The sequence below is a fragment of the Poecilia latipinna genome, unplaced genomic scaffold (genome assembly GCF_001443285.1).
Source record: "Poecilia latipinna isolate Pla-1442-1.1 unplaced genomic scaffold, P_latipinna-1.0 Scaffold153, whole genome shotgun sequence".
Taxonomy (NCBI): domain Eukaryota; kingdom Metazoa; phylum Chordata; class Actinopteri; order Cyprinodontiformes; family Poeciliidae; genus Poecilia; species Poecilia latipinna.
The window spans coordinates 151,502-171,011 of record NW_015112769.1 but is presented as its reverse complement, the minus strand read 5'-3'; the positions used below and the strand labels follow the sequence as shown (position 1 = coordinate 171,011).

The 19,510-nt window shown below is 35.7% G+C and overlaps 3 protein-coding genes across 4 annotated transcripts; all 3 read left to right on the top strand.

Annotated features, from left to right (window-relative positions):
• Positions 1 to 448: 448 nt before the first annotated feature.
• zmpste24 (zinc metallopeptidase, STE24 homolog) lies at positions 449 to 7,909 on the top strand. The gene is made up of 9 exons (XM_015029428.1): positions 449 to 867; positions 1,866 to 2,012; positions 3,338 to 3,541; positions 3,626 to 3,778; positions 4,748 to 4,889; positions 4,971 to 5,161; positions 5,247 to 5,348; positions 5,994 to 6,137; positions 6,746 to 7,909. Exons 1-9 carry the CDS (start codon positions 760 to 762, stop codon positions 6,968 to 6,970), a joined length of 1,416 nt encoding a protein of 471 aa, XP_014884914.1. The 5' UTR covers positions 449 to 759; the 3' UTR covers positions 6,971 to 7,909.
• Positions 7,910 to 9,107: 1,198 nt separating this feature from the next.
• On the top strand, positions 9,108 to 12,299 carry atp5if1b (ATP synthase inhibitory factor subunit 1b). The gene is made up of 3 exons (XM_015029426.1): positions 9,108 to 9,248; positions 10,901 to 11,013; positions 11,837 to 12,299. Exons 1-3 carry the CDS (start codon positions 9,180 to 9,182, stop codon positions 11,976 to 11,978), a joined length of 324 nt encoding a protein of 107 aa, XP_014884912.1. The 5' UTR covers positions 9,108 to 9,179; the 3' UTR covers positions 11,979 to 12,299.
• Positions 12,300 to 12,918: 619 nt separating this feature from the next.
• Positions 12,919 to 19,127, top strand: rpl13a (ribosomal protein L13a). Of its 2 annotated transcripts, none has more exons than XM_015029425.1 (7): positions 12,919 to 13,019; positions 14,049 to 14,121; positions 14,204 to 14,269; positions 14,460 to 14,561; positions 18,321 to 18,406; positions 18,591 to 18,650; positions 18,872 to 19,127. In XM_015029425.1, the coding sequence occupies exons 1-7, from the start codon at positions 12,999 to 13,001 to the stop codon at positions 19,079 to 19,081; spliced, it is 618 nt and encodes a 205-aa protein (XP_014884911.1). In that variant the 5' UTR covers positions 12,919 to 12,998; the 3' UTR covers positions 19,082 to 19,127. The 2 variants fall into 2 exon arrangements, with proteins under 2 accessions (XP_014884911.1, XP_014884910.1); XM_015029424.1 differs by lacking the exons at positions 12,919 to 13,019; positions 14,049 to 14,121; positions 14,204 to 14,269; positions 14,460 to 14,561 and adding exons at positions 16,254 to 16,352; positions 17,382 to 17,454; positions 17,537 to 17,602; positions 17,793 to 17,894.
• The last annotated feature ends 383 nt before the right edge of the window (positions 19,128 to 19,510 follow it).

Genomic DNA, 19,510 nt, shown 5'->3' with positions numbered 1-19,510 from the left:
GGTTCAGGTCAGAGTTCATCTTTACACCCAGATTTCAGGCCTGATGAGCCAAAGTACAGCGATGGACGAACAATGACCCAGTAGAAGATGAGCAGCAGGTTGTACGTAGTTTATCTCTTCTTTTTACATGTTGATTCACAAATATTTTTGTCTTTAATGAGTGTTGGTCTATTAAACCGACACACCAAGTATACAACAGTTGAAATCAGGTGAGTTTGCCACTCGCAATATGGCGGATGAACTAGCATTGTTACTATTTTGTAGGTTTATTAAATTGGTTAATGCCATTTGTTTACAACTTATTGACTAATTTCGAACGATTTTAATCCCGTTTTTTAAAAAAGCCGTTAGTTTTCTTGCCAACCGCTAAAAGAAGAACAAAACAAGACGTTAGCTCAAAGAAACGACTTGGTTTTAATGAAGCAACTGCGCCTCCTGGTGTCAGAAATATCACCATCTCGGAATTCATTGCGCGGCGGAACTAACGTTAAACCCTTTTGATTGGGGACGGAAAACGTTGAAACACTTCACCGACGGGCGCTTTGGGAATCTTGCATGAATGGGAAAAACGGTGAATGTCGTAGTTTTGGGAATGAGAGCCGGATGTGTAGCTTTCGTGTTTTAGTCGGTGTCTGTCGGATTAACGCAGAGTCGTCTTGTTCTCCGCTGCGGGAAGTTTGAAGCGCGTGAAGCGGAAGCGCAGTAGCCATTAGCCCGATACCTGTCAAGTCAGTTAGAGGAGAAAAACCCAGAGAAAAGATGTTAAAAACTCTTTTTCTGCTGCCCGTTGAGACGCAGATATTTTATTCAGTCCTGGTATTCTCATGGACGGTTTATCTCTGGGAGGCATACCTGTCCTGCAGACAGGTGAGTAAATGTGTTTTTATCTTTCTGTATAGAATAAAAAACCTCAAAGATTAAACATAGCTCTAACTGTTGTAATATGAAATAAACGCAAATTAAAAGGTTAAATTAAAGGTGTGTTTTAAGGCATGTTTCATGTCTTTGTCATGCTATAGCAACAACATGTGATTTTTAGTATTGCGTGATTAGATAAACTCAAAGTTATGTATCATGAAATGGGGAACAAATGTACACAACGTTTTTCAAGTATATTTTAAATAAAACACCCAATAAGTTCTGCTCATTTATATATATATATGTGTGTGTGTGTTATTTTTGCTAAATATCTCAAGGAATATTACAGTATATGAGTCACACTTCTGATTTCTTTGAGTGTAAATAATGATAAAAAACAAAATAATCCCCCCAAAATATAACTTTCCAATGAGAGACTGAAGCTTGAGGTTTTTAATGTTACAAACAAAATGTGGATAAATTATTAATATTTATTTATTTTTATTTTTTCAAGAAAGTGTTTGAGGTTGGGATTACTAGATTTAATAAAGACATGCTCTAAAAATAATCAAATCAACACTTATTTTAATCCTGAGTTAGAAAATACAGTTTTTACAAGCTGTTACGGACTTCATAATTCATTGCTGTTCTGGCTTGCGCAACTATTTTTGTGGTAAATGTTAGTAAAGTTACGGTGAAACAGCATCTTAGGACATAGATAAAGACACGAGTCAAGTTCTCCTAAAACAAGAAAGTGAGATTAAAGTTAACATGTGTTACAATTTTACAAACCGAAAACGTTCCAGCATTTCCTTTCAGCTTTTTATGTCTTCAGTTTACAGAGCAGAGCGTATCAGATTTAACTACAAGATACTATGGATTACTGTTAAAAACAAAACAAAAACACTTGTCTGAGCATTAGATAGACATTTAAAACTTTAATTGTGTGAATAAATAGAAATTTATGGGTTTCTAACTCTATTTTTTGACCTTTTCCTGCCTGGCAGAGGAAAATATACCGGACAACCATTCATGTCCCAGAGGAGCTTGGAAAGATCATGGATCCTGACACCTTTGAGAAGTCGCGTCTGTATCAGCTGGATAAAAGCAACTTCAGCTTTTGGTCGGGGCTGTATTCAGAGATCGAAGGAACAGTAAGAAGAAAACCAGAGCGCTCATTTTACAGATATATTTACAATTAGCTGCTTTAACGCTGCAGGATGTAACTTTTATTTTAAATTTTGTTTTTACATATTTGTTTAAACTATCAAGTCGTGTCTGTTTGATATGAAGCAAAAAATCTGTGAAAATCTGAACTCCCCTACCTCACTCTCCATGTGGGGCAGCCACAAACGACGGTGGATTAATGGCTTTCCTGTAACTGTAAGTTGTTTCTCCACCATTTGCCCATTTAACAGCACTTGATTGACAGCACTAAGCCCCGCCTCCTGGCTCTGATTGGTGGTTTCTGGTTCGGCACAGGAAGGAGGTGGAAGAAGTTGATTTTTTTACAGATCAGATGTCTCATAATAAACTGTCACGACATGTTTAAATTTTTAAAAAAAAAGAAAAAAAAAAAAAAAAGCAAAACATTTTTATCTAAAAGTTAGATACTGCAGGTTTAATGTAGGGATGCACCAATCCACTTTTTTCACTTCTGATGTCGATATCTGAGGTTTAGATGCAGAAAAACAGATGAATTGATGTAAAATACTGCAAAAACATAAAATCTTACCAATTATTTTTGGCTTAGTTTCTATTGCAAATATCTCTGTACTTTTGAAATAAGACAAAACTAACTTTAAAGTAACTTTTCAGGAAAATAGGAACTTATTTTAAATCAGTAATTCCTTGATATTAATGATAAAGTACTAGTTAATTTGGTGGATTATTTCACTTATAAAATGCTAAAAATATCTTGTTATAAGTAGAATAATCTCCCAGTGGATTTAGTGCTTCTTGATCAATATTAAGGAATTAGTTGCTTAAAAAAAGCTGCTATCTTGCTGAAAAGATACTTTTGAGTTAGTTTTGTCTTATTTCTAGTGAACTGAGATGTTTTACTTGAAACTAAACTGAAAATATTTGGTGAGATTTAGTGTTTTTGCTGTGAATGTTCTTTTAAAATACAGATATAAATGTACTGAATTACAGAACAAATAAATACACCAACAGCTTCATAGTTTGGTCTAAAATGTAGATACAAAACAGATTTAATGTATTTTCTCATTTAGACTATAACAACTGATGTGAAATAAACAATAAACACGTAAAATTACACGGCAACAAACCTTTCAAACGGTTCACAAAGTGAGATTAGGAAGATAAATACTGTAGTCTAAAATAAATAATGAAGCATAGAATTAGACTGAATAGATCTGCATAGATCCAGAGTGTTTTTAACTACCAGGACTGATACAGATATTGATATGTGATCGGTGTTTAAGAAAACCTAACGTTTTGTTTATGGTCCTTTCAGCTGATCCTGCTGCTGGGCGGAATCCCGTTTCTGTGGCACTTCGCCGGTTCTGTGACGGCTCGGTTCGGGTTCGGCCCGGATTACGAGATCATCCAGTCGTTGGTGTTCCTGACTCTGGCCACGCTGTTCGGCGCCGTAACCGGACTTCCCTGGAGTTTGTACAGCACCTTTGTGATTGAGGAGAAACACGGCTTCAACCAGCAGGTTTCCTGCCTGAAAAACGATTTTTCCTCTCATTTCTAAAAGCTTTTTCTGGTAGATTTAATTTCTCTCCCTCTTTCCGCCCAGACGTTGGGCTTTTTCCTGAAGGACGCGGTGAAGAAGTTTGCAGTGACCCAGTGCATCCTGCTGCCGGTGAGCTCGCTGCTCCTGTACATCATAAAGATCGGAGGAGATTATTTCTTCATCTACGCTTGGCTCTTCACGCTGCTCGTCTCTCTGGTCAGTGAGGAGATCTTCCTCCATTTCCCTCTGTCGGTTTCTCTCGTTTTGATTTTAGGTGAAAAAAAAGTTTTTTAAATTTTATTGTAAGTACTATTTTTTTCTAGTTGAAATTATAAGAATAAAATTATATTATCACAATGAAGTCGCAATAGAACTAGAAAAGCATTTAATGAGAGCAAAACTTTGAAATTAAGTTACTAAAATCAGTTTGTGTTTCTTTCATTGTTTCAAATTCCTACTGGTAATAATTTGATGCTGATGTGTTAAGAGACAAAGTATTTCACTATTTTTTATAACTTTACAAGGTACTCATCGTTCCTCATTTTAATTTGTAGGTGTTATAATTAAATTATGATTTCATTCTACTAATACTACAACTTTATTTTTGAATATTTATGACTTTTTCCTCATATTTTTACGACTTTATTCTCATAATATTGACTCTTTGTAGTATGAATTTATTTGTTAGTCTGACTTTTTTGTATAAAATTTTATTCTCATGACGATTTGTTGTGTAACTTTGTTTTTGTATAATTACAATTTTTTGTATTATTGTGACTTTATTCTCATAATATTGGCTTTTTATCATACATATTTATTGTTGTTGCAACTTTTCTTGTATTATTTAAAGTTTTTCTTGTATTATTACAACTTTATTCTCATTTTCTTTAACTTACTGTCGTACGACTTTAATCTCATTATTACGACTTTATAAATTACTTTTTGTCATACAGTTTTATTCTCATGCTGTTACAACTTTTCTTGTATTATAATGATTTTATTCTCATAATATTTTGTCTTTATTCTTGTAATTGTTTTAAAATACACATACGTTTGTAGTTGTAACTTTACAAAATGTTTGACTACTTTCAGAAGGCTCTGTACATTATTTTAGTGTTTAAATGTTTCCTCAGTTGTTGCTGTATTTTCTGCTCCACTGATCCGCCTTTGCTCTGGTATTTGAAGGTTCTTGTGACCATTTATGCGGACTACATCGCTCCGCTGTTCGATAAATTCACCCCGCTGCCAGAGGGCGAGCTGAAGACAGCGATAGAGGACATGGCCAAGAGCATCAGCTTCCCTCTCACTAAACTCTACGTGGTTGAAGGTAGAAATGTTTAGATTGTGAGAAGTCTTAAACTCTGGGAGGAAACGCGTTCCCAGATGACTTTGTTTTCCGTCCGCCCAGGTTCGAAGCGTTCTTCGCACAGCAACGCGTATTTCTACGGCTTCTTCAAGAACAAGCGCATCGTGCTGTTTGACACGCTGCTGGAGGATTATTCCCCTCTGAACAGCGCCGGAGAGCCGCAGTCAGACACGCAGTCAGAGACGGAGTCGGACCCGGAAGAAACGTCCAGCGAGACGAAGCAAAAATCCAAGGTGGAAAAATCAACATTCAAATCCTCCTCACACAGGAAGTTATGAAAGTGGAAACATGACGGGATCATTTTAATTTTCTTCACAGAAGAAGCAAGGCTGCAACAACGCGGAGATCCTGGCGGTTCTGGGTCACGAGCTGGGCCACTGGAAGCTCGGTCACACCGTCAAGAACATCGTCATCAGCCAGGTGATCAAAACAAATCAGAAATGGATCAGTTTTTAATTCGCCATCACAATAATCAAACTTTCATTTAGCTGTTTTAAAGGTTTCATTTCTGTGAAAAGTCTTTCAAAACGCAGTTTTGTAACAAGTTCAATTAAATACTTAAATTTGGAAAATGTACATACACCAAATAAAAAATATGTTTGTTTTATCATTGTCTGAAGTTAAAGCTGAGTAAACTTTTTATTTGCTCAGTTCAAATTAGCAAAATTAATTATTTTTCCTAAATTCAAGAAAATTTAGCAAGAACATTTTTATTTAGAGATTTTTTAAATTTTCTTTGTATATTTACTTTGAGCAGGAAAGTAATTTGTTGTATTTATTATTCCTAATGGCTCAGTGACTTATTGATCTGTTTGATAGAAAAATTGGCTTATATTTTATACTTTAAGCGATGTCATTAAAGTTGGATGATTTTTTTTTTTGTGTTTTACTAGTGTTTTGTAACATTTCAAAACATAAAAGTTTTGCTTAAATTGTCCCTGCTGTGGTGCTGGAAAAGTTTGAGAAGTTATTTTAAATTTTCCTGTGCTAAATGTGTATGAACCCTGAATCAAACAGTGCTTACTGGAGCAGATATTAATTTTTTTTTTTTTTTTGTGTCTGCAGATGAATTCCTTCCTCTGCTTCTCCCTGTTTGCGGTTCTGATCGGGCGGACGGAGCTGTTTGTGGCTTTTGGATTCACTCAAAGTCAGCCTACATTAATTGGCTTGATGATTATCTTCCAGTTCATCTTCTCTCCTTACAACGAGGTAATTTGGGTCACCAAACTGTTTATTTCAAGTCGTTTTAAAGCTGAAAGTTACCTATTAATTAGTTAATTTAAAATTAGCTGCTTGAAGTGATCGCCTCCGTAGCAAATCGGTCATTTTTAAATGAAAAGTGGACGCCGCTCCGTCTTGCAGCTCGGCTGAATAAACGCTATTATTTTTAATGTTTTTGAGGAGTTTTGTCGAGAACAGAACCGCATAACATGCATTTTCCACTCCACACCGAGCTCCGTTTGGGCCGTTGTTGTTTCTGGGCGCCATCTTTGTAACTGTATCACTGGCGTTGCTTAAGGCGCCCTCTGCTGGCTGTCGGGCAAACTACAACACTAAAAGGAAATCTGAACGAACGGTATAACTTGTACGTTAATCGATGAGAAGTTGACTGCTTGAGCTCGCATGGATGACTGCTGTTAAAGTGAAATTTAAGGAGCTTGTCGAGTGTCTCTATTTCAAAACAAAACCGCATCAAGTGCATTTGAATCCCAAATCATTTTGAGTTAATCAGTTGGAACTAATATTAATCTTCTAAACTGTTAATCAACAGTTAAGTGTAAGTCGATTAATCCACCTCCTCCTGCTCTGTTTTGCAGCTGCTGTCTTTCTGTCTGACGGTTCTGAGCCGCCGGTTTGAGTTCCAGGCGGACGCCTTCGCTCGCGGCATGGGCAAAGCCTCAGAGCTGTACTCTGCCCTCATCAAGCTCAACATGGACAACCTGGGCTTCCCTGTGGCAGACTGGCTCTTCTCCATGTGGCACTACTCCCACCCGCCCCTGCTGGAGCGCCTCAGGGCGCTGGGGAACGTCAAGCAGGACTGACGCGGCCGGACGGGGGAGCGGCGGGCGCCGCCTCCTCCTGCAGGCCTCCGCAGACCCCTCCTTGCCCTGTGACGCTGCCTGGTCTTTTTTTCTTCCCACCTGTCCTCCAAACATTGAGTTTTACCTTATTTTAGCACTTCACTGTCCAAACATTCAGCGAAACCAAAACATATCAGCGAAAAGCGTTTTCTCAGTGCGGCTTGCTGTGAGGAATCATCTGGACAATGTTTGTTTAGAAAAAGATAGCCAGACTACAGTTTACAGATTGATTTGGCAGTTTGTTTTGTTTTCAACTTATTTATTAATTTCATTCTGTACATATTTTAAAAGGAAAAAATACATTTTAGGATTATTTTCCAGTATTAGGATGTCAAACTAGTGAGGAATTTCTTAGAATAGTTTATAAATTAGCTATTCCAGTTGTTTATTAAGTAGAAGAACATCTGTAATTATGGCGACGCTTTTTACAGATAAACAGGCCAGATTCTGATTCGTCCTGCAGCTGTTAGCCCTTGAACTGTCAATATCAAAACTATTTCATTTGTTGCTTTTAATGAACAATTTGATTCATTTTCATTTTCTTTAGAGGAGTAATCATCACAAACGTGAGTGCCTCTGAATGTCTTTCTGTTCTGATAGTGATGTGAAAGTTTTAGTTTCATTTTTTTTCTACATGAACTGATTAATTGTTTTTGTTTTTATTCTTATTTGCCTGCAGTCGAGGGTCCAACCAGCCCTGTACATAATGTCGTTGGTAGTGAATGTGGTTGGAAATTTTACGTTTAGTTTCTTCCCGTGTTACCTGGCAAGCAAAATGTAAAATATTTTTGGGGACGTTGGGAGGCGAAAACTTTCCTTCAGCACACAAGGCAGAGTTTGGTTTGCTCAAAAAGGGGATTGAAGCTTTCTTTGCTGTGTTGAATAAAATTCTGCAACGCATTCCATTTTCCCATCTGGTTCTGATCATAAAGTTATAACTCTGTTAATTTTAGACATAATTGAGAAAATAGCTGTTTAGATGTTTTAAAACAGTTTTAATCAAACCAAAAAATGAGGCAAAAATAAGTTTAAATGTATTTTAAAAATATTTTTATTTAATTCTGAATTACATTATAATTTTTTTTAATCACAAACTTTCTCCTTTCTTCTTATGAGACTTTATCTCATAAGTATGACAAATTATTCCATAAATAACAGATGAATTTTCAACTGAGATATTGTTGTAACAATGAATATTTATCCTCAATAATTTGTAATTTAATACCCTATTTTATGAGATATTCCCTCTCAAATTCTTTCAGAATTCAGTGTCATTCATTCATTCATTTCAGTAACTTAATTCACCAAGTGAAATAAATTATGTAGCTTAATTCTATACAAAGTGATGTTTTTAAATCAAATTTCTGTTAATTCTGACAATTTTTCATTCAGAGTGAATTCAAACATGTATAAAATAAAATGTATAAAAATGACCATTTCATGTTTAATATTCTTTCATAATATATTTTAAATATTTCTCCTTAAAACACTAAAGTATAGCACATTGGTATAACTACTATTAACAGCAGAAATGAAACCACAGTAAAATTAAAAAAAAAATAAATTAAAGCACAAATAAAAATAAAATCTTGTTTATAGCTAATTAAATTATGATATAATTTAGAAAAGTGTGATTGCAGGACCTGTTCTAATTTTTAAAAAAAGATTTACAAAAAAACATTTTTGCAATGTTTTTTGTAACACGGCATTTGTAAATGTAAAATTTGCCATTTAAGCAGAATATTATTTCTAAAATGTTAAACTTTTATTCCTTATTGAAATTTCATATTTGATCCATTTTCAGGAAAAAAAGAGTACGTTTGAAGATTTTACCTTGAAAGCGAAAATGACCCGTATCAACGTGGGGTCGACAGATACGTAAATTACGTAAGATGTTACGCTGGGGGACGTTCCTTTACGTAAGTAGAGCTATTTCACACTAAACTCCGTTTATTTCTACAAACTAAAGTTTTACAAAGACACCTCTCCAACGTTTTAATATGTTTTCGCCATTCGACATTAAAATGATTATTTTCTACAGATTTTAGACCAAAAGAGCAGGCGAACTCGCCCCTCTGTTTCGCTGCTAATGGTACGGTCCACTGGCTGGTTTCTGTGGACAAGGGCAAACCGTCAGTGTCAGCGTTGTTTTTGTGCCTGACGGTCAAACATGGCGAGGCTGTTGAGGTTAAACATCAGGAGTTTTGTCACATCCCAGCTGAGAATGTCCTCCGATCAGGTAATAAACGTCTTTTCCCTCCTGGCTGCTTTGAAAACCAGACCGCAACCCTGTCATTCAACAACATGTTTTTAGCTAACTAAAACCAAACATGATTGGAATAACATCGGTTTCAAATAGCTAGTAATGGTTTCTAGACTATTTTAGTGATTTGGGTGAAATGTGACTGGTTAAATCAAACCTGTAAAAGGTGTATTAATTACCAGCTGCGTCATAACAGAGGATGTGTGAATTGTTTTTGTCTATTGTGATCGTTTTTGCTCAGGTTACACAGTAACACAGTATCAGTATTTTATTCTTTTTGATTATTTCTAAACCTAATTTTGACCTTCGAAGTTGAGCTGACTCAGTTGTGTTATGTTACTGTATAATATTTTTTTAAATATTTTTTTTATTATTTAGATGCAGTCCTTCTATTTCTACGCGGACGTTTTTCACATAAAACCAGAAGTAAAAAAATAAAAACCCACAGCAAAACCTCATTTCCTGCATTTTCAAGTTTGAAAGCGGCAAACTTGAAACGTATCCTCTTTGTTTGGCTTTTCATAGTTAAGGTTATTTGAAACTGACTGAAGTTTGTGATATTAGTTGTATTTTTTTATATTTTTACTGCAGTTTCAGTTTTATTTTGTGTTTAATTAAAATTTTATTTCTTGTACTTAATTTACTTGTTGCTGTGATGACGGAAATCACAGACATCACTGAGCCACAGAGTGTCTTCAGTCAGAAGCTTCTTCAGAATTGCTGCAACAGAGACTGCTACAGAAGCGTCTACAACTCTGAAGGAAATTATGAGTTACAAACATTTTAATTTCCACCAGGGATTATTAAACTATTTTTATAGCATTTTGAAAAATTAAATTTAGATTAAAATATATTTAGTTAGTTTTTTATATATCTAAATTTGTGAATTTAGTTTTAAATCCTTATACGTATTTTAGCATGTATTAATTTGTTTAACTGGTATTTATTTAATATTTCAAGCCAGTGTTACTTCTATTAACTGTGCATTTCTGTTTCATGTCATTGTTTATAACTCTTTTTTTGTCCCATATATTTAAAAAACAGGCTTGTTTCATTTTTAACACTTAAATATTTTCATGTCAGTCAAAAATTACCTGACTAAATGCAAGATGAAGTTTTCAAATGATGATTTAAATTATTTATGGTGAATAAAAAGGAAGGAGCCATTCAAGCTGAATTAATTGGATTTTTTAAATAGATATTTTCACTTACTTCATGCTGTCAAACATGCTGTTTTCTACAGTTTAGACATTAATCAAACCTGGGTGTGTTAATTTCTGATTTACATGTAACAAAAAACTAAAATATAAAAAAATCTGTAATTTTTTTTATGTAACGTGATAAAAGCTTTTAACTTAATCAAGAGTTGCTAGAAAGTAGAATGTGTATTTGCTGACCTTTAAATTTGGATATTTATCACTTAAAACTCTAAAAATGCTCTTAAAACAGAAGATCAAAATACGCCAATAAAGCAAACGCCTTTTTAGGTCATATTTAAATTACTTATAATATTGCATTTTGTATATAATATGTTGTTTATGATTATATTTGTATTAATAATAAGCGATTTCCCCTCAGGACTCATTTCAGTCTTTTTCTTCTTTGAATCTTTGTCCCACCCTTTGCAGCTGGGTGAGCTGGGAAAAGGTGCGGGAAAAGGCGGAGGCGGCGGCGGCTCCATCAGGGAGGCGGGCGGCGCCATGGGGAAGAAGCAAGCTGCTGAGGAGGAAATGTATTTCAAGTACGTTTTTTTATTTATATATATTTAAACCAACAGTTGCTGTGTTTTGTTACAAAATATTTGTTATGAAAACTAACTCTGCTAATGCTCAGAAACCAGAAAACACAAATTCGCTATTGCGGTGATTTAGTTTAATAAGAGATGAAACTGAAATCACACGGGACTACGCTTGTTCACGCAATAATCCTAAAAATCATGGGAGCAACGGACGTAAACAGTTACATGAGACAATATTCACGATAGCGCTAATCATCTACGTATCATATGTCAAAGTCTTGTTATATGATAGATAACAAGACTTTATCTATCATATAACAAAGTCTTGTTATATGATAGATATAACAAGATTTATATCTTGTTATACATCTTGTTTCTGTTGCTTAAGGGAAACAGAAAAATCTGTTTCCCTTAAGCAAATTTGTTTTCATAATTTAAACTTCCCAATTTTATGATTAATGGAAACAGATTTTATTTTAATCTGGCCCAAAAATTATTTCATCTTAGTGCAAAACATTTTTTAGCAAAAGCAGTGAGATTATTTCCAAAACTGCCATGTTTCCATTGAGAAGATTTATTTTTGTAATTTAAATTTCCAGCATGTTATTTTAATATGGATGAGAAACCTCATGCTAGTCAAAAAACTTCTTTTTCAAAATTGGTTTGTTTTCTTTAAGTAGATTTATTTATGTAAATTCAGTTTGCACAATTTTATGGCTACTGGAAACACATCTAATGTGATGGATTAATGATTAAAAATCTAACATTTGCTTTTCTCCCTTCCTTTTTATTTTTTCTTGTGTTTGTCTGTGGAACGGCACAAAAGGCGGAAAGAGCAGGAGCAGCTGGCGGCCCTGAAGCAGCATCACCTGGAAGAAATCGATCACCACAAGAAGGAGATCGAACGCCTGCAGCGTGAGATTGATCGCCACAAGGGAAAGATCAGGAAGCTGAAGCATGACGACTAAGTGGAACAGTCCAAAAAATTACATTTATTTTCCTTTGCCTTTATTCATAACACCTGTTGCTGCATGCATTTACCAGGCAGGACATGAATGTGTGGAAGTTGCTGTTGACTGAAAGTTATTAAATCTCCTCATCTACTGATGTTTTGGTTGTTTGCTGTAGTAACAACATTGCAATTTCTGACTGAAGTTCATTCAACATTTTATGTTTCAGGTCACAAACTGTCATGAAGTACAGTTAAAACTGTGTTTGTCAACATGAGCTTTTTGCACCATTTAAATAAATAAAATTGTGCATTAAACTGCAAGTTTGAAACACTAAAAGCTGATTTTATTTGTTTTATTTCAACGTATTGGGACTCTGGGACTGCTCTGGTATACCAAGGTGGTTACAAATTAAAATCGACCAAACATTTAGATTCTTATTCTATGAAGAAAATGTATGTAAAATGCTTTCAATAGTTAATTTTAAGCAAAGTAATATTCCTGACTTAAACCAACGTTACCTAGAGATACTGGAAGACGATTACATAACCGCTGCAGTAACATGATACTTTTAACAGACAATGGACCTAAAATGTTTCCACTTAATAAAATACAGAATGTTAAAGCATAAAGTCTGACTTTAAAACGTCACAAAATAACTTCTCAAATTATGTGAAGATCTAAAAATATTTCTGTACAATGGCAATCAAAACTAAAAGAGAAAAGCAATGGCTGTCGTTTTCAAATTCTTAATATCACTGGCAGTTCTAGATTAAAATGAATCGTTTATTTTTGTCAACATGGTTTTCTCCCCGACTGGAGGCGATATTAATGTTTTACTGTCAAATTTCCAACCAGAAACAAATGTAAGTAACGTAAAACAACGTAGAAAATTGCATTTAAATCAAACTTAGCCTCCTCCATACATAGATGGCGCTATAGCAAGACGTACATTACGGAGAAATCAAAGTTTCGTCACTTCCGGCTGCCCCTGCCTTTTACCGCGAGCAGCCCCGTTCTTCTTTCTTTTCGCACATCATGGCGGACCGGTTCAATAAGGTGAGCAATCGCTGCGGAGCTATTTAGTTTGCTAATTTAACTTTTGAGTCGTCTTTTGTTAGCCCGTCATAGCAAATATGCTGAATATAATCATATTCTATCGATATAATGCCTCTTTGATTCTCAGTTTTCTATGAGACGCTGCATTTTTAGGGCAATGACAGGCGGTTGGCCGTAGCTGTGTGAACATGCCTTCCATCATGGCAGCTTCCCTTTACCACACGTTCAGCTTCACTATCCGAACTGTTTCTGTTGTATTGTGAAGCGGTCTTTTAAGCTTACTGTAATTAATAGGTTATAGACTGAGACAGTTGTAGCAGGTTTCAATGCTTCTCCTCTGAAACGACTCCATCGTGTTGTGTCGTTGATGCTAACGTTAGCTTAGCCGCTCGCAATGCTCATTTACCGACTCCGTAGCAACTATGACGAAGTTTTACAAACGATTAAACATTAAACCAATATTGTGTAGCAATGGAAAAGTATAGTTGCATGTTTAAAATAAAAACTGCTGCGGTTTAAGCTAGTCTCAATTTTCCTAGCTTTGACGCTAAACCACAAACGTAATTTAGGGTGTATAAGTTATATTTTTAAAAACAGGGGACTGAAGGTCTGGTTTTGAAACGAAGGACATTCAGATGTTTAAATCTAAAGTTTACGGTGGTTGTTGCATCATGGGTTTTGTTTCACAAATACTTTTCATTAGGATTTGGGGATGTTACTCAGTTTATTTTTTCTTTCCTTATGTTTTATGTTAAAGATTTTGTCCTTACAGCCCAGGCTTTGTTTTTATCAAGAATTTAAACTTTTAAATTGTGGATAAATCAGCATGATTTCCTTTTTCTTTAATCCTAAGTGGGTAGCAAAGTGTGGTACCAAAATAATTGTATAAAATACCAGCATTTTTTCGATGCATCCTTTCTCCAACACTTGGATTTAATGTGTGAAAAATGACTGGATTTCATCTGTTTTTTATGAAGCAAATTGCATCTAATTAAGGAAAAATCTTTATTTTTGTGTTTTCTCTGACAGGTTCTGCTACTAGATGGCAGAGGCCATCTACTGGGCCGACTTGCTGCCATTGTGGCTAAACAGGTCCTCCTAGGTACAATTTAATTTGATTTTTTTCCCACCAATCCAATCAAATGTGACTTAATCTTTAACTCGTATTTGTGTTGCTTCATCAGGGCATAAAGTGGTGGTGGTGAGATGTGAGGGCATCAACATTTCTGGCAACTTCTACCGTAACAAACGTGAGTTCAGTCTGAATTTTCAGTGTTTTTATTGGAATTGCTCGTCTGTGATGTTTTACCCAATGTTGTTCGAGTTTCATTGACCATGAGAATACTTTACATGCACTACCATCTGAGACATGAGCGCAGCAGCAGCTCTAGTTGTTGTTTGGTTGATTTGAGGTGTAACCGGATGTTTATTGTCCAACAGTGAAGTATTTGGCTTTCCTGCGTAAGAGGATGAACACCAATCCGTCTCGTGGTCCTTATCACTTCAGAGCTCCTAGCAGGATCTTCTGGAGGACTGTTAGAGGTAAGAAAGAGACTTTAATGAAGAATTATGATAAATTTGGCATTGCTCAACAGTGATGAGGCTTTTTATCCCGAATCTGATCCTCGGTTGATGAGCCAAACATCAGATCTGACTGCTGAGTTGAGCATCACCAGCTGTGTTTCCATTCATTGTATAATTGATCAGTTTGACACTTTGAAGATAAATTTGCTTTATGGAAACAAGGCGATCTGAAAAAATGTTTTTGATCACGAGTTAGGATGTAACTACTGGCGGAAAGTAAAGATGGGAAGTAAATTTAATGGAAACGCCACAATTACGAAGTTGTATTTTGGATTAATGACAAAGTTTTGCAGATATTTTTTAGTATAAATGCAGCTAATGTTGCCTGTGCGCTTTGATATTAAAAGNTTAATATGGATGAGAAACCTCATGCTAGTCAAAAAACTTCTTTTTCAAAATTGGTTTGTTTTCTTTAAGTAGATTTATTTATGTAAATTCAGTTTGCACAATTTTATGGCTACTGGAAACACATCTAATGTGATGGATTAATGATTAAAAATCTAACATTTGCTTTTCTCCCTTCCTTTTTATTTTTTCTTGTGTTTGTCTGTGGAACGGCACAAAAGGCGGAAAGAGCAGGAGCAGCTGGCGGCCCTGAAGCAGCATCACCTGGAAGAAATCGATCACCACAAGAAGGAGATCGAACGCCTGCAGCGTGAGATTGATCGCCACAAGGGAAAGATCAGGAAGCTGAAGCATGACGACTAAGTGGAACAGTCCAAAAAATTACATTTATTTTCCTTTGCCTTTATTCATAACACCTGTTGCTGCATGCATTTACCAGGCAGGACATGAATGTGTGGAAGTTGCTGTTGACTGAAAGTTATTAAATCTCCTCATCTACTGATGTTTTGGTTGTTTGCTGTAGTAACAACATTGCAATTTCTGACTGAAGTTCATTCAACATTTTATGTTTCAGGTCACAAACTGTCATGAAGTACAGTTAAAACTGTGTTTGTCAACATGAGCTTTTTGCACCATTTAAATAAATAAAATTGTGCATTAAACTGCAAGTTTGAAACACTAAAAGCTGATTTTATTTGTTTTATTTCAACGTATTGGGACTCTGGGACTGCTCTGGTATACCAAGGTGGTTACAAATTAAAATCGACCAAACATTTAGATTCTTATTCTATGAAGAAAATGTATGTAAAATGCTTTCAATAGTTAATTTTAAGCAAAGTAATATTCCTGACTTAAACCAACGTTACCTAGAGATACTGGAAGACGATTACATAACCGCTGCAGTAACATGATACTTTTAACAGACAATGGACCTAAAATGTTTCCACTTAATAAAATACAGAATGTTAAAGCATAAAGTCTGACTTTAAAACGTCACAAAATAACTTCTCAAATTATGTGAAGATCTAAAAATATTTCTGTACAATGGCAATCAAAACTAAAAGAGAAAAGCAATGGCTGTCGTTTTCAAATTCTTAATATCACTGGCAGTTCTAGATTAAAATGAATCGTTTATTTTTGTCAACATGGTTTTCTCCCCGACTGGAGGCGATATTAATGTTTTACTGTCAAATTTCCAACCAGAAACAAATGTAAGTAACGTAAAACAACGTAGAAAATTGCATTTAAATCAAACTTAGCCTCCTCCATACATAGATGGCGCTATAGCAAGACGTACATTACGGAGAAATCAAAGTTTCGTCACTTCCGGCTGCCCCTGCCTTTTACCGCGAGCAGCCCCGTTCTTCTTTCTTTTCGCACATCATGGCGGACCGGTTCAATAAGGTGAGCAATCGCTGCGGAGCTATTTAGTTTGCTAATTTAACTTTTGAGTCGTCTTTTGTTAGCCCGTCATAGCAAATATGCTGAATATAATCATATTCTATCGATATAATGCCTCTTTGATTCTCAGTTTTCTATGAGACGCTGCATTTTTAGGGCAATGACAGGCGGTTGGCCGTAGCTGTGTGAACATGCCTTCCATCATGGCAGCTTCCCTTTACCACACGTTCAGCTTCACTATCCGAACTGTTTCTGTTGTATTGTGAAGCGGTCTTTTAAGCTTACTGTAATTAATAGGTTATAGACTGAGACAGTTGTAGCAGGTTTCAATGCTTCTCCTCTGAAACGACTCCATCGTGTTGTGTCGTTGATGCTAACGTTAGCTTAGCCGCTCGCAATGCTCATTTACCGACTCCGTAGCAACTATGACGAAGTTTTACAAACGATTAAACATTAAAACAATATTGTGTAGTAATGGAAAAGTATAGTTGCATGTTTAAAATAAAAACTGCTGCGGTTTAAGCTAGTCTCAATTTTCCTAGCTTTGACGCTAAACCACAAACGTAATTTAGGGTGTATAAGTTATATTTTTAAAAACAGGGGACTGAAGGTCTGGTTTTGAAACGAAGGACATTCAGATGTTTAAATCTAAAGTTTACGGTGGTTGTTGCATCATGGGTTTTGTTTCACAAATACTTTTCATTAGGATTTGGGGATGTTACTCAGTTTATTTTTTCTTTCCTTATGTTTTATGTTAAAGATTTTGTCCTTACAGCCCAGGCTTTGTTTTTATCAAGAATTTAAACTTTTAAATTGTGGATAAATCAGCATGATTTCCTTTTTCTTTAATCCTAAGTGGGTAGCAAAGTGTGGTACCAAAATAATTGTATAAAATACCAGCATTTTTTCGATGCATCCTTTCTCCAACACTTGGATTTAATGTGTGAAAAATGACTGGATTTCATCTGTTTTTTATGAAGCAAATTGCATCTAATTAAGGAAAAATCTTTATTTTTGTGTTTTCTCTGACAGGTTCTGCTACTAGATGGCAGAGGCCATCTACTGGGCCGACTTGCTGCCATTGTGGCTAAACAGGTCCTCCTAGGTACAATTTAATTTGATTTTTTTCCCACCAATCCAATCAAATGTGACTTAATCTTTAACTCGTATTTGTGTTGCTTCATCAGGGCATAAAGTGGTGGTGGTGAGATGTGAGGGCATCAACATTTCTGGCAACTTCTACCGTAACAAACGTGAGTTCAGTCTGAATTTTCAGTGTTTTTATTGGAATTGCTCGTCTGTGATGTTTTACCCAATGTTGTTCGAGTTTCATTGACCATGAGAATACTTTACATGCACTACCATCTGAGACATGAGCGCAGCAGCAGCTCTAGTTGTTGTTTGGTTGATTTGAGGTGTAACCGGATGTTTATTGTCCAACAGTGAAGTATTTGGCTTTCCTGCGTAAGAGGATGAACACCAATCCGTCTCGTGGTCCTTATCACTTCAGAGCTCCTAGCAGGATCTTCTGGAGGACTGTTAGAGGTAAGAAAGAGACTTTAATGAAGAATTATGATAAATTTGGCATTGCTCAACAGTGATGAGGCTTTTTATCCCGAATCTGATCCTCGGTTGATGAGCCAAACATCAGATCTGACTGCTGAGTTGAGCATCACCAGCTGTGTTTCCATTCATTGTATAATTGATCAGTTTGACACTTTGAAGATAAATTTGCTTTATGGAAACAAGGCGATCTGAAAAAATGTTTTTGATCACGAGTTAGGATGTAACTACTGGCGGAAAGTAAAGATGGGAAGTAAATTTAATGGAAACGCCACAATTACGAAGTTGTATTTTGGATTAATGACAAAGTTTTGCAGATATTTTTTAGTATAAATGCAGCTAATGTTGCCTGTGCGCTTTGATATTAAAAGTTTTTTTCTTTTTAAAGAATAATGTTGTTGTGTTTAGGAATGCTGCCTCATAAAACCAAGCGAGGCCAGGCGGCTCTGGAGAGGCTGAAGGTGTTCGACGGCATCCCGCCGCCCTACGACAAGGTGGGGAAAATGCTTCAATCTGACTTTTATTTGAGGTTTTTCGTCTGTGATGATGTTTATTCTTAACTCCCTTAGCTGAGCTTCAGATGAGAGAGAGAAAAAAAATCGCTGAGACATTTAAATCTAGGAATAAATGGATGGGAAATTAGTTTTTCTTATGTTAACTTTGGGTTTTGCTTTGCAGAGGAAGCGCATGGTCGTCCCAGCTGCTCTTAAAATCGTGCGTCTGAAGCCGAGTCGTAAGGTGAATACATTTGGTTTAAGTTTTTTTAAGCTAAAATGCTAAATTTATTTAAGTTTTTTTTTTTAAATGTGTAATTTAATTAGATTTTTCTGTTTTTAATTTAAAGTGTTAAATTAATTTGTTTTCCATGGGGGTTTTTAAGCTAGTATGTTACATTTAATTAGCTTTTTCATGTGTTTTAGCTAAATTTTAGTGCTGATTTTGTGTCTTTCCCACCTCAGTTTGCCCTCCTGGGCCGCCTGGCCCACGAGGTCGGCTGGAAGTACCAGGCGATCACGGCCACCCTGGAGGAGAAGAGGAAGGAGAAGGGGAAGCTCCGCTACAAAAAGAAAAAGACGCAGATCAAGCTGACCAAGCTGGCGGAGAAAAACGTCGAGAGCAAGATCGCAAAGTACACAGACGTTCTGAAACAATACGGCGTTCTCGTCTAAACTGGCTTTCAGTGGCTAATAAAAATTTAAGTAAATGTTTACAAAATGCTTCTGGTTATATTTTTCACTTTTAGCGTCTTTTTTACCACAGTGTGCTGGTAAAATCATAAAGTCTGCTGGATGTTTTTCTATCGGATGTTTAGTTTTATTTCTACCTCTGAAAAAGACAAAATATTTTCCAGATTCACTCATCCAATCATTTTATCTGCTTCCCTCTGGTCTGGTTTTACAGGTTTCATGTAAAATCTGTATTTATAAATTCAGTGATTCTTTATTAGGGCCACTGGAGAATTTACGCCAAAAACACTTACAAATTTGCTTCAAAAAACAAGGAATTTTCTGAGATCAAAATGTCAGATTGTGAGGGAAATGCTCAGGAATTTTTAGATTAATCTCAGAAATTTACTGGAAATGACATGGCAGTTTCTG

Bases quoted from the DNA above. Each gene is read 5' to 3' on its own strand.
- atp5if1b (XM_015029426.1), top strand. From the start codon at position 9,180: ATGGCGAGGCTGTTGAGGTTAAACATCAGGAGTTTTGTCACATCCCAG. The intron at 9,249-10,900 runs GTAATAAACGTC...CACCCTTTGCAG, and splicing joins TGAGAATGTCCTCCGATCAG to CTGGGTGAGCTGGGAAAAGG. The intron at 11,014-11,836 runs GTACGTTTTTTT...ACGGCACAAAAG, and splicing joins GAGGAGGAAATGTATTTCAA to GCGGAAAGAGCAGGAGCAGC.
- zmpste24 (XM_015029428.1), top strand. From the start codon at position 760: ATGTTAAAAACTCTTTTTCTGCTGCCCGTTGAGACGCAGATATTTTAT. The intron at 3,779-4,747 runs GTCAGTGAGGAG...TGGTATTTGAAG, and splicing joins TCACGCTGCTCGTCTCTCTG to GTTCTTGTGACCATTTATGC. The intron at 5,349-5,993 runs GTGATCAAAACA...TTGTGTCTGCAG, and splicing joins AGAACATCGTCATCAGCCAG to ATGAATTCCTTCCTCTGCTT.
- rpl13a (XM_015029425.1), top strand. From the start codon at position 12,999: ATGGCGGACCGGTTCAATAAG. The intron at 14,122-14,203 runs GTACAATTTAAT...TTGCTTCATCAG, and splicing joins GGCTAAACAGGTCCTCCTAG to GGCATAAAGTGGTGGTGGTG. The intron at 14,562-18,320 runs GTAAGAAAGAGA...TGTTGTGTTTAG, and splicing joins CTTCTGGAGGACTGTTAGAG to GAATGCTGCCTCATAAAACC.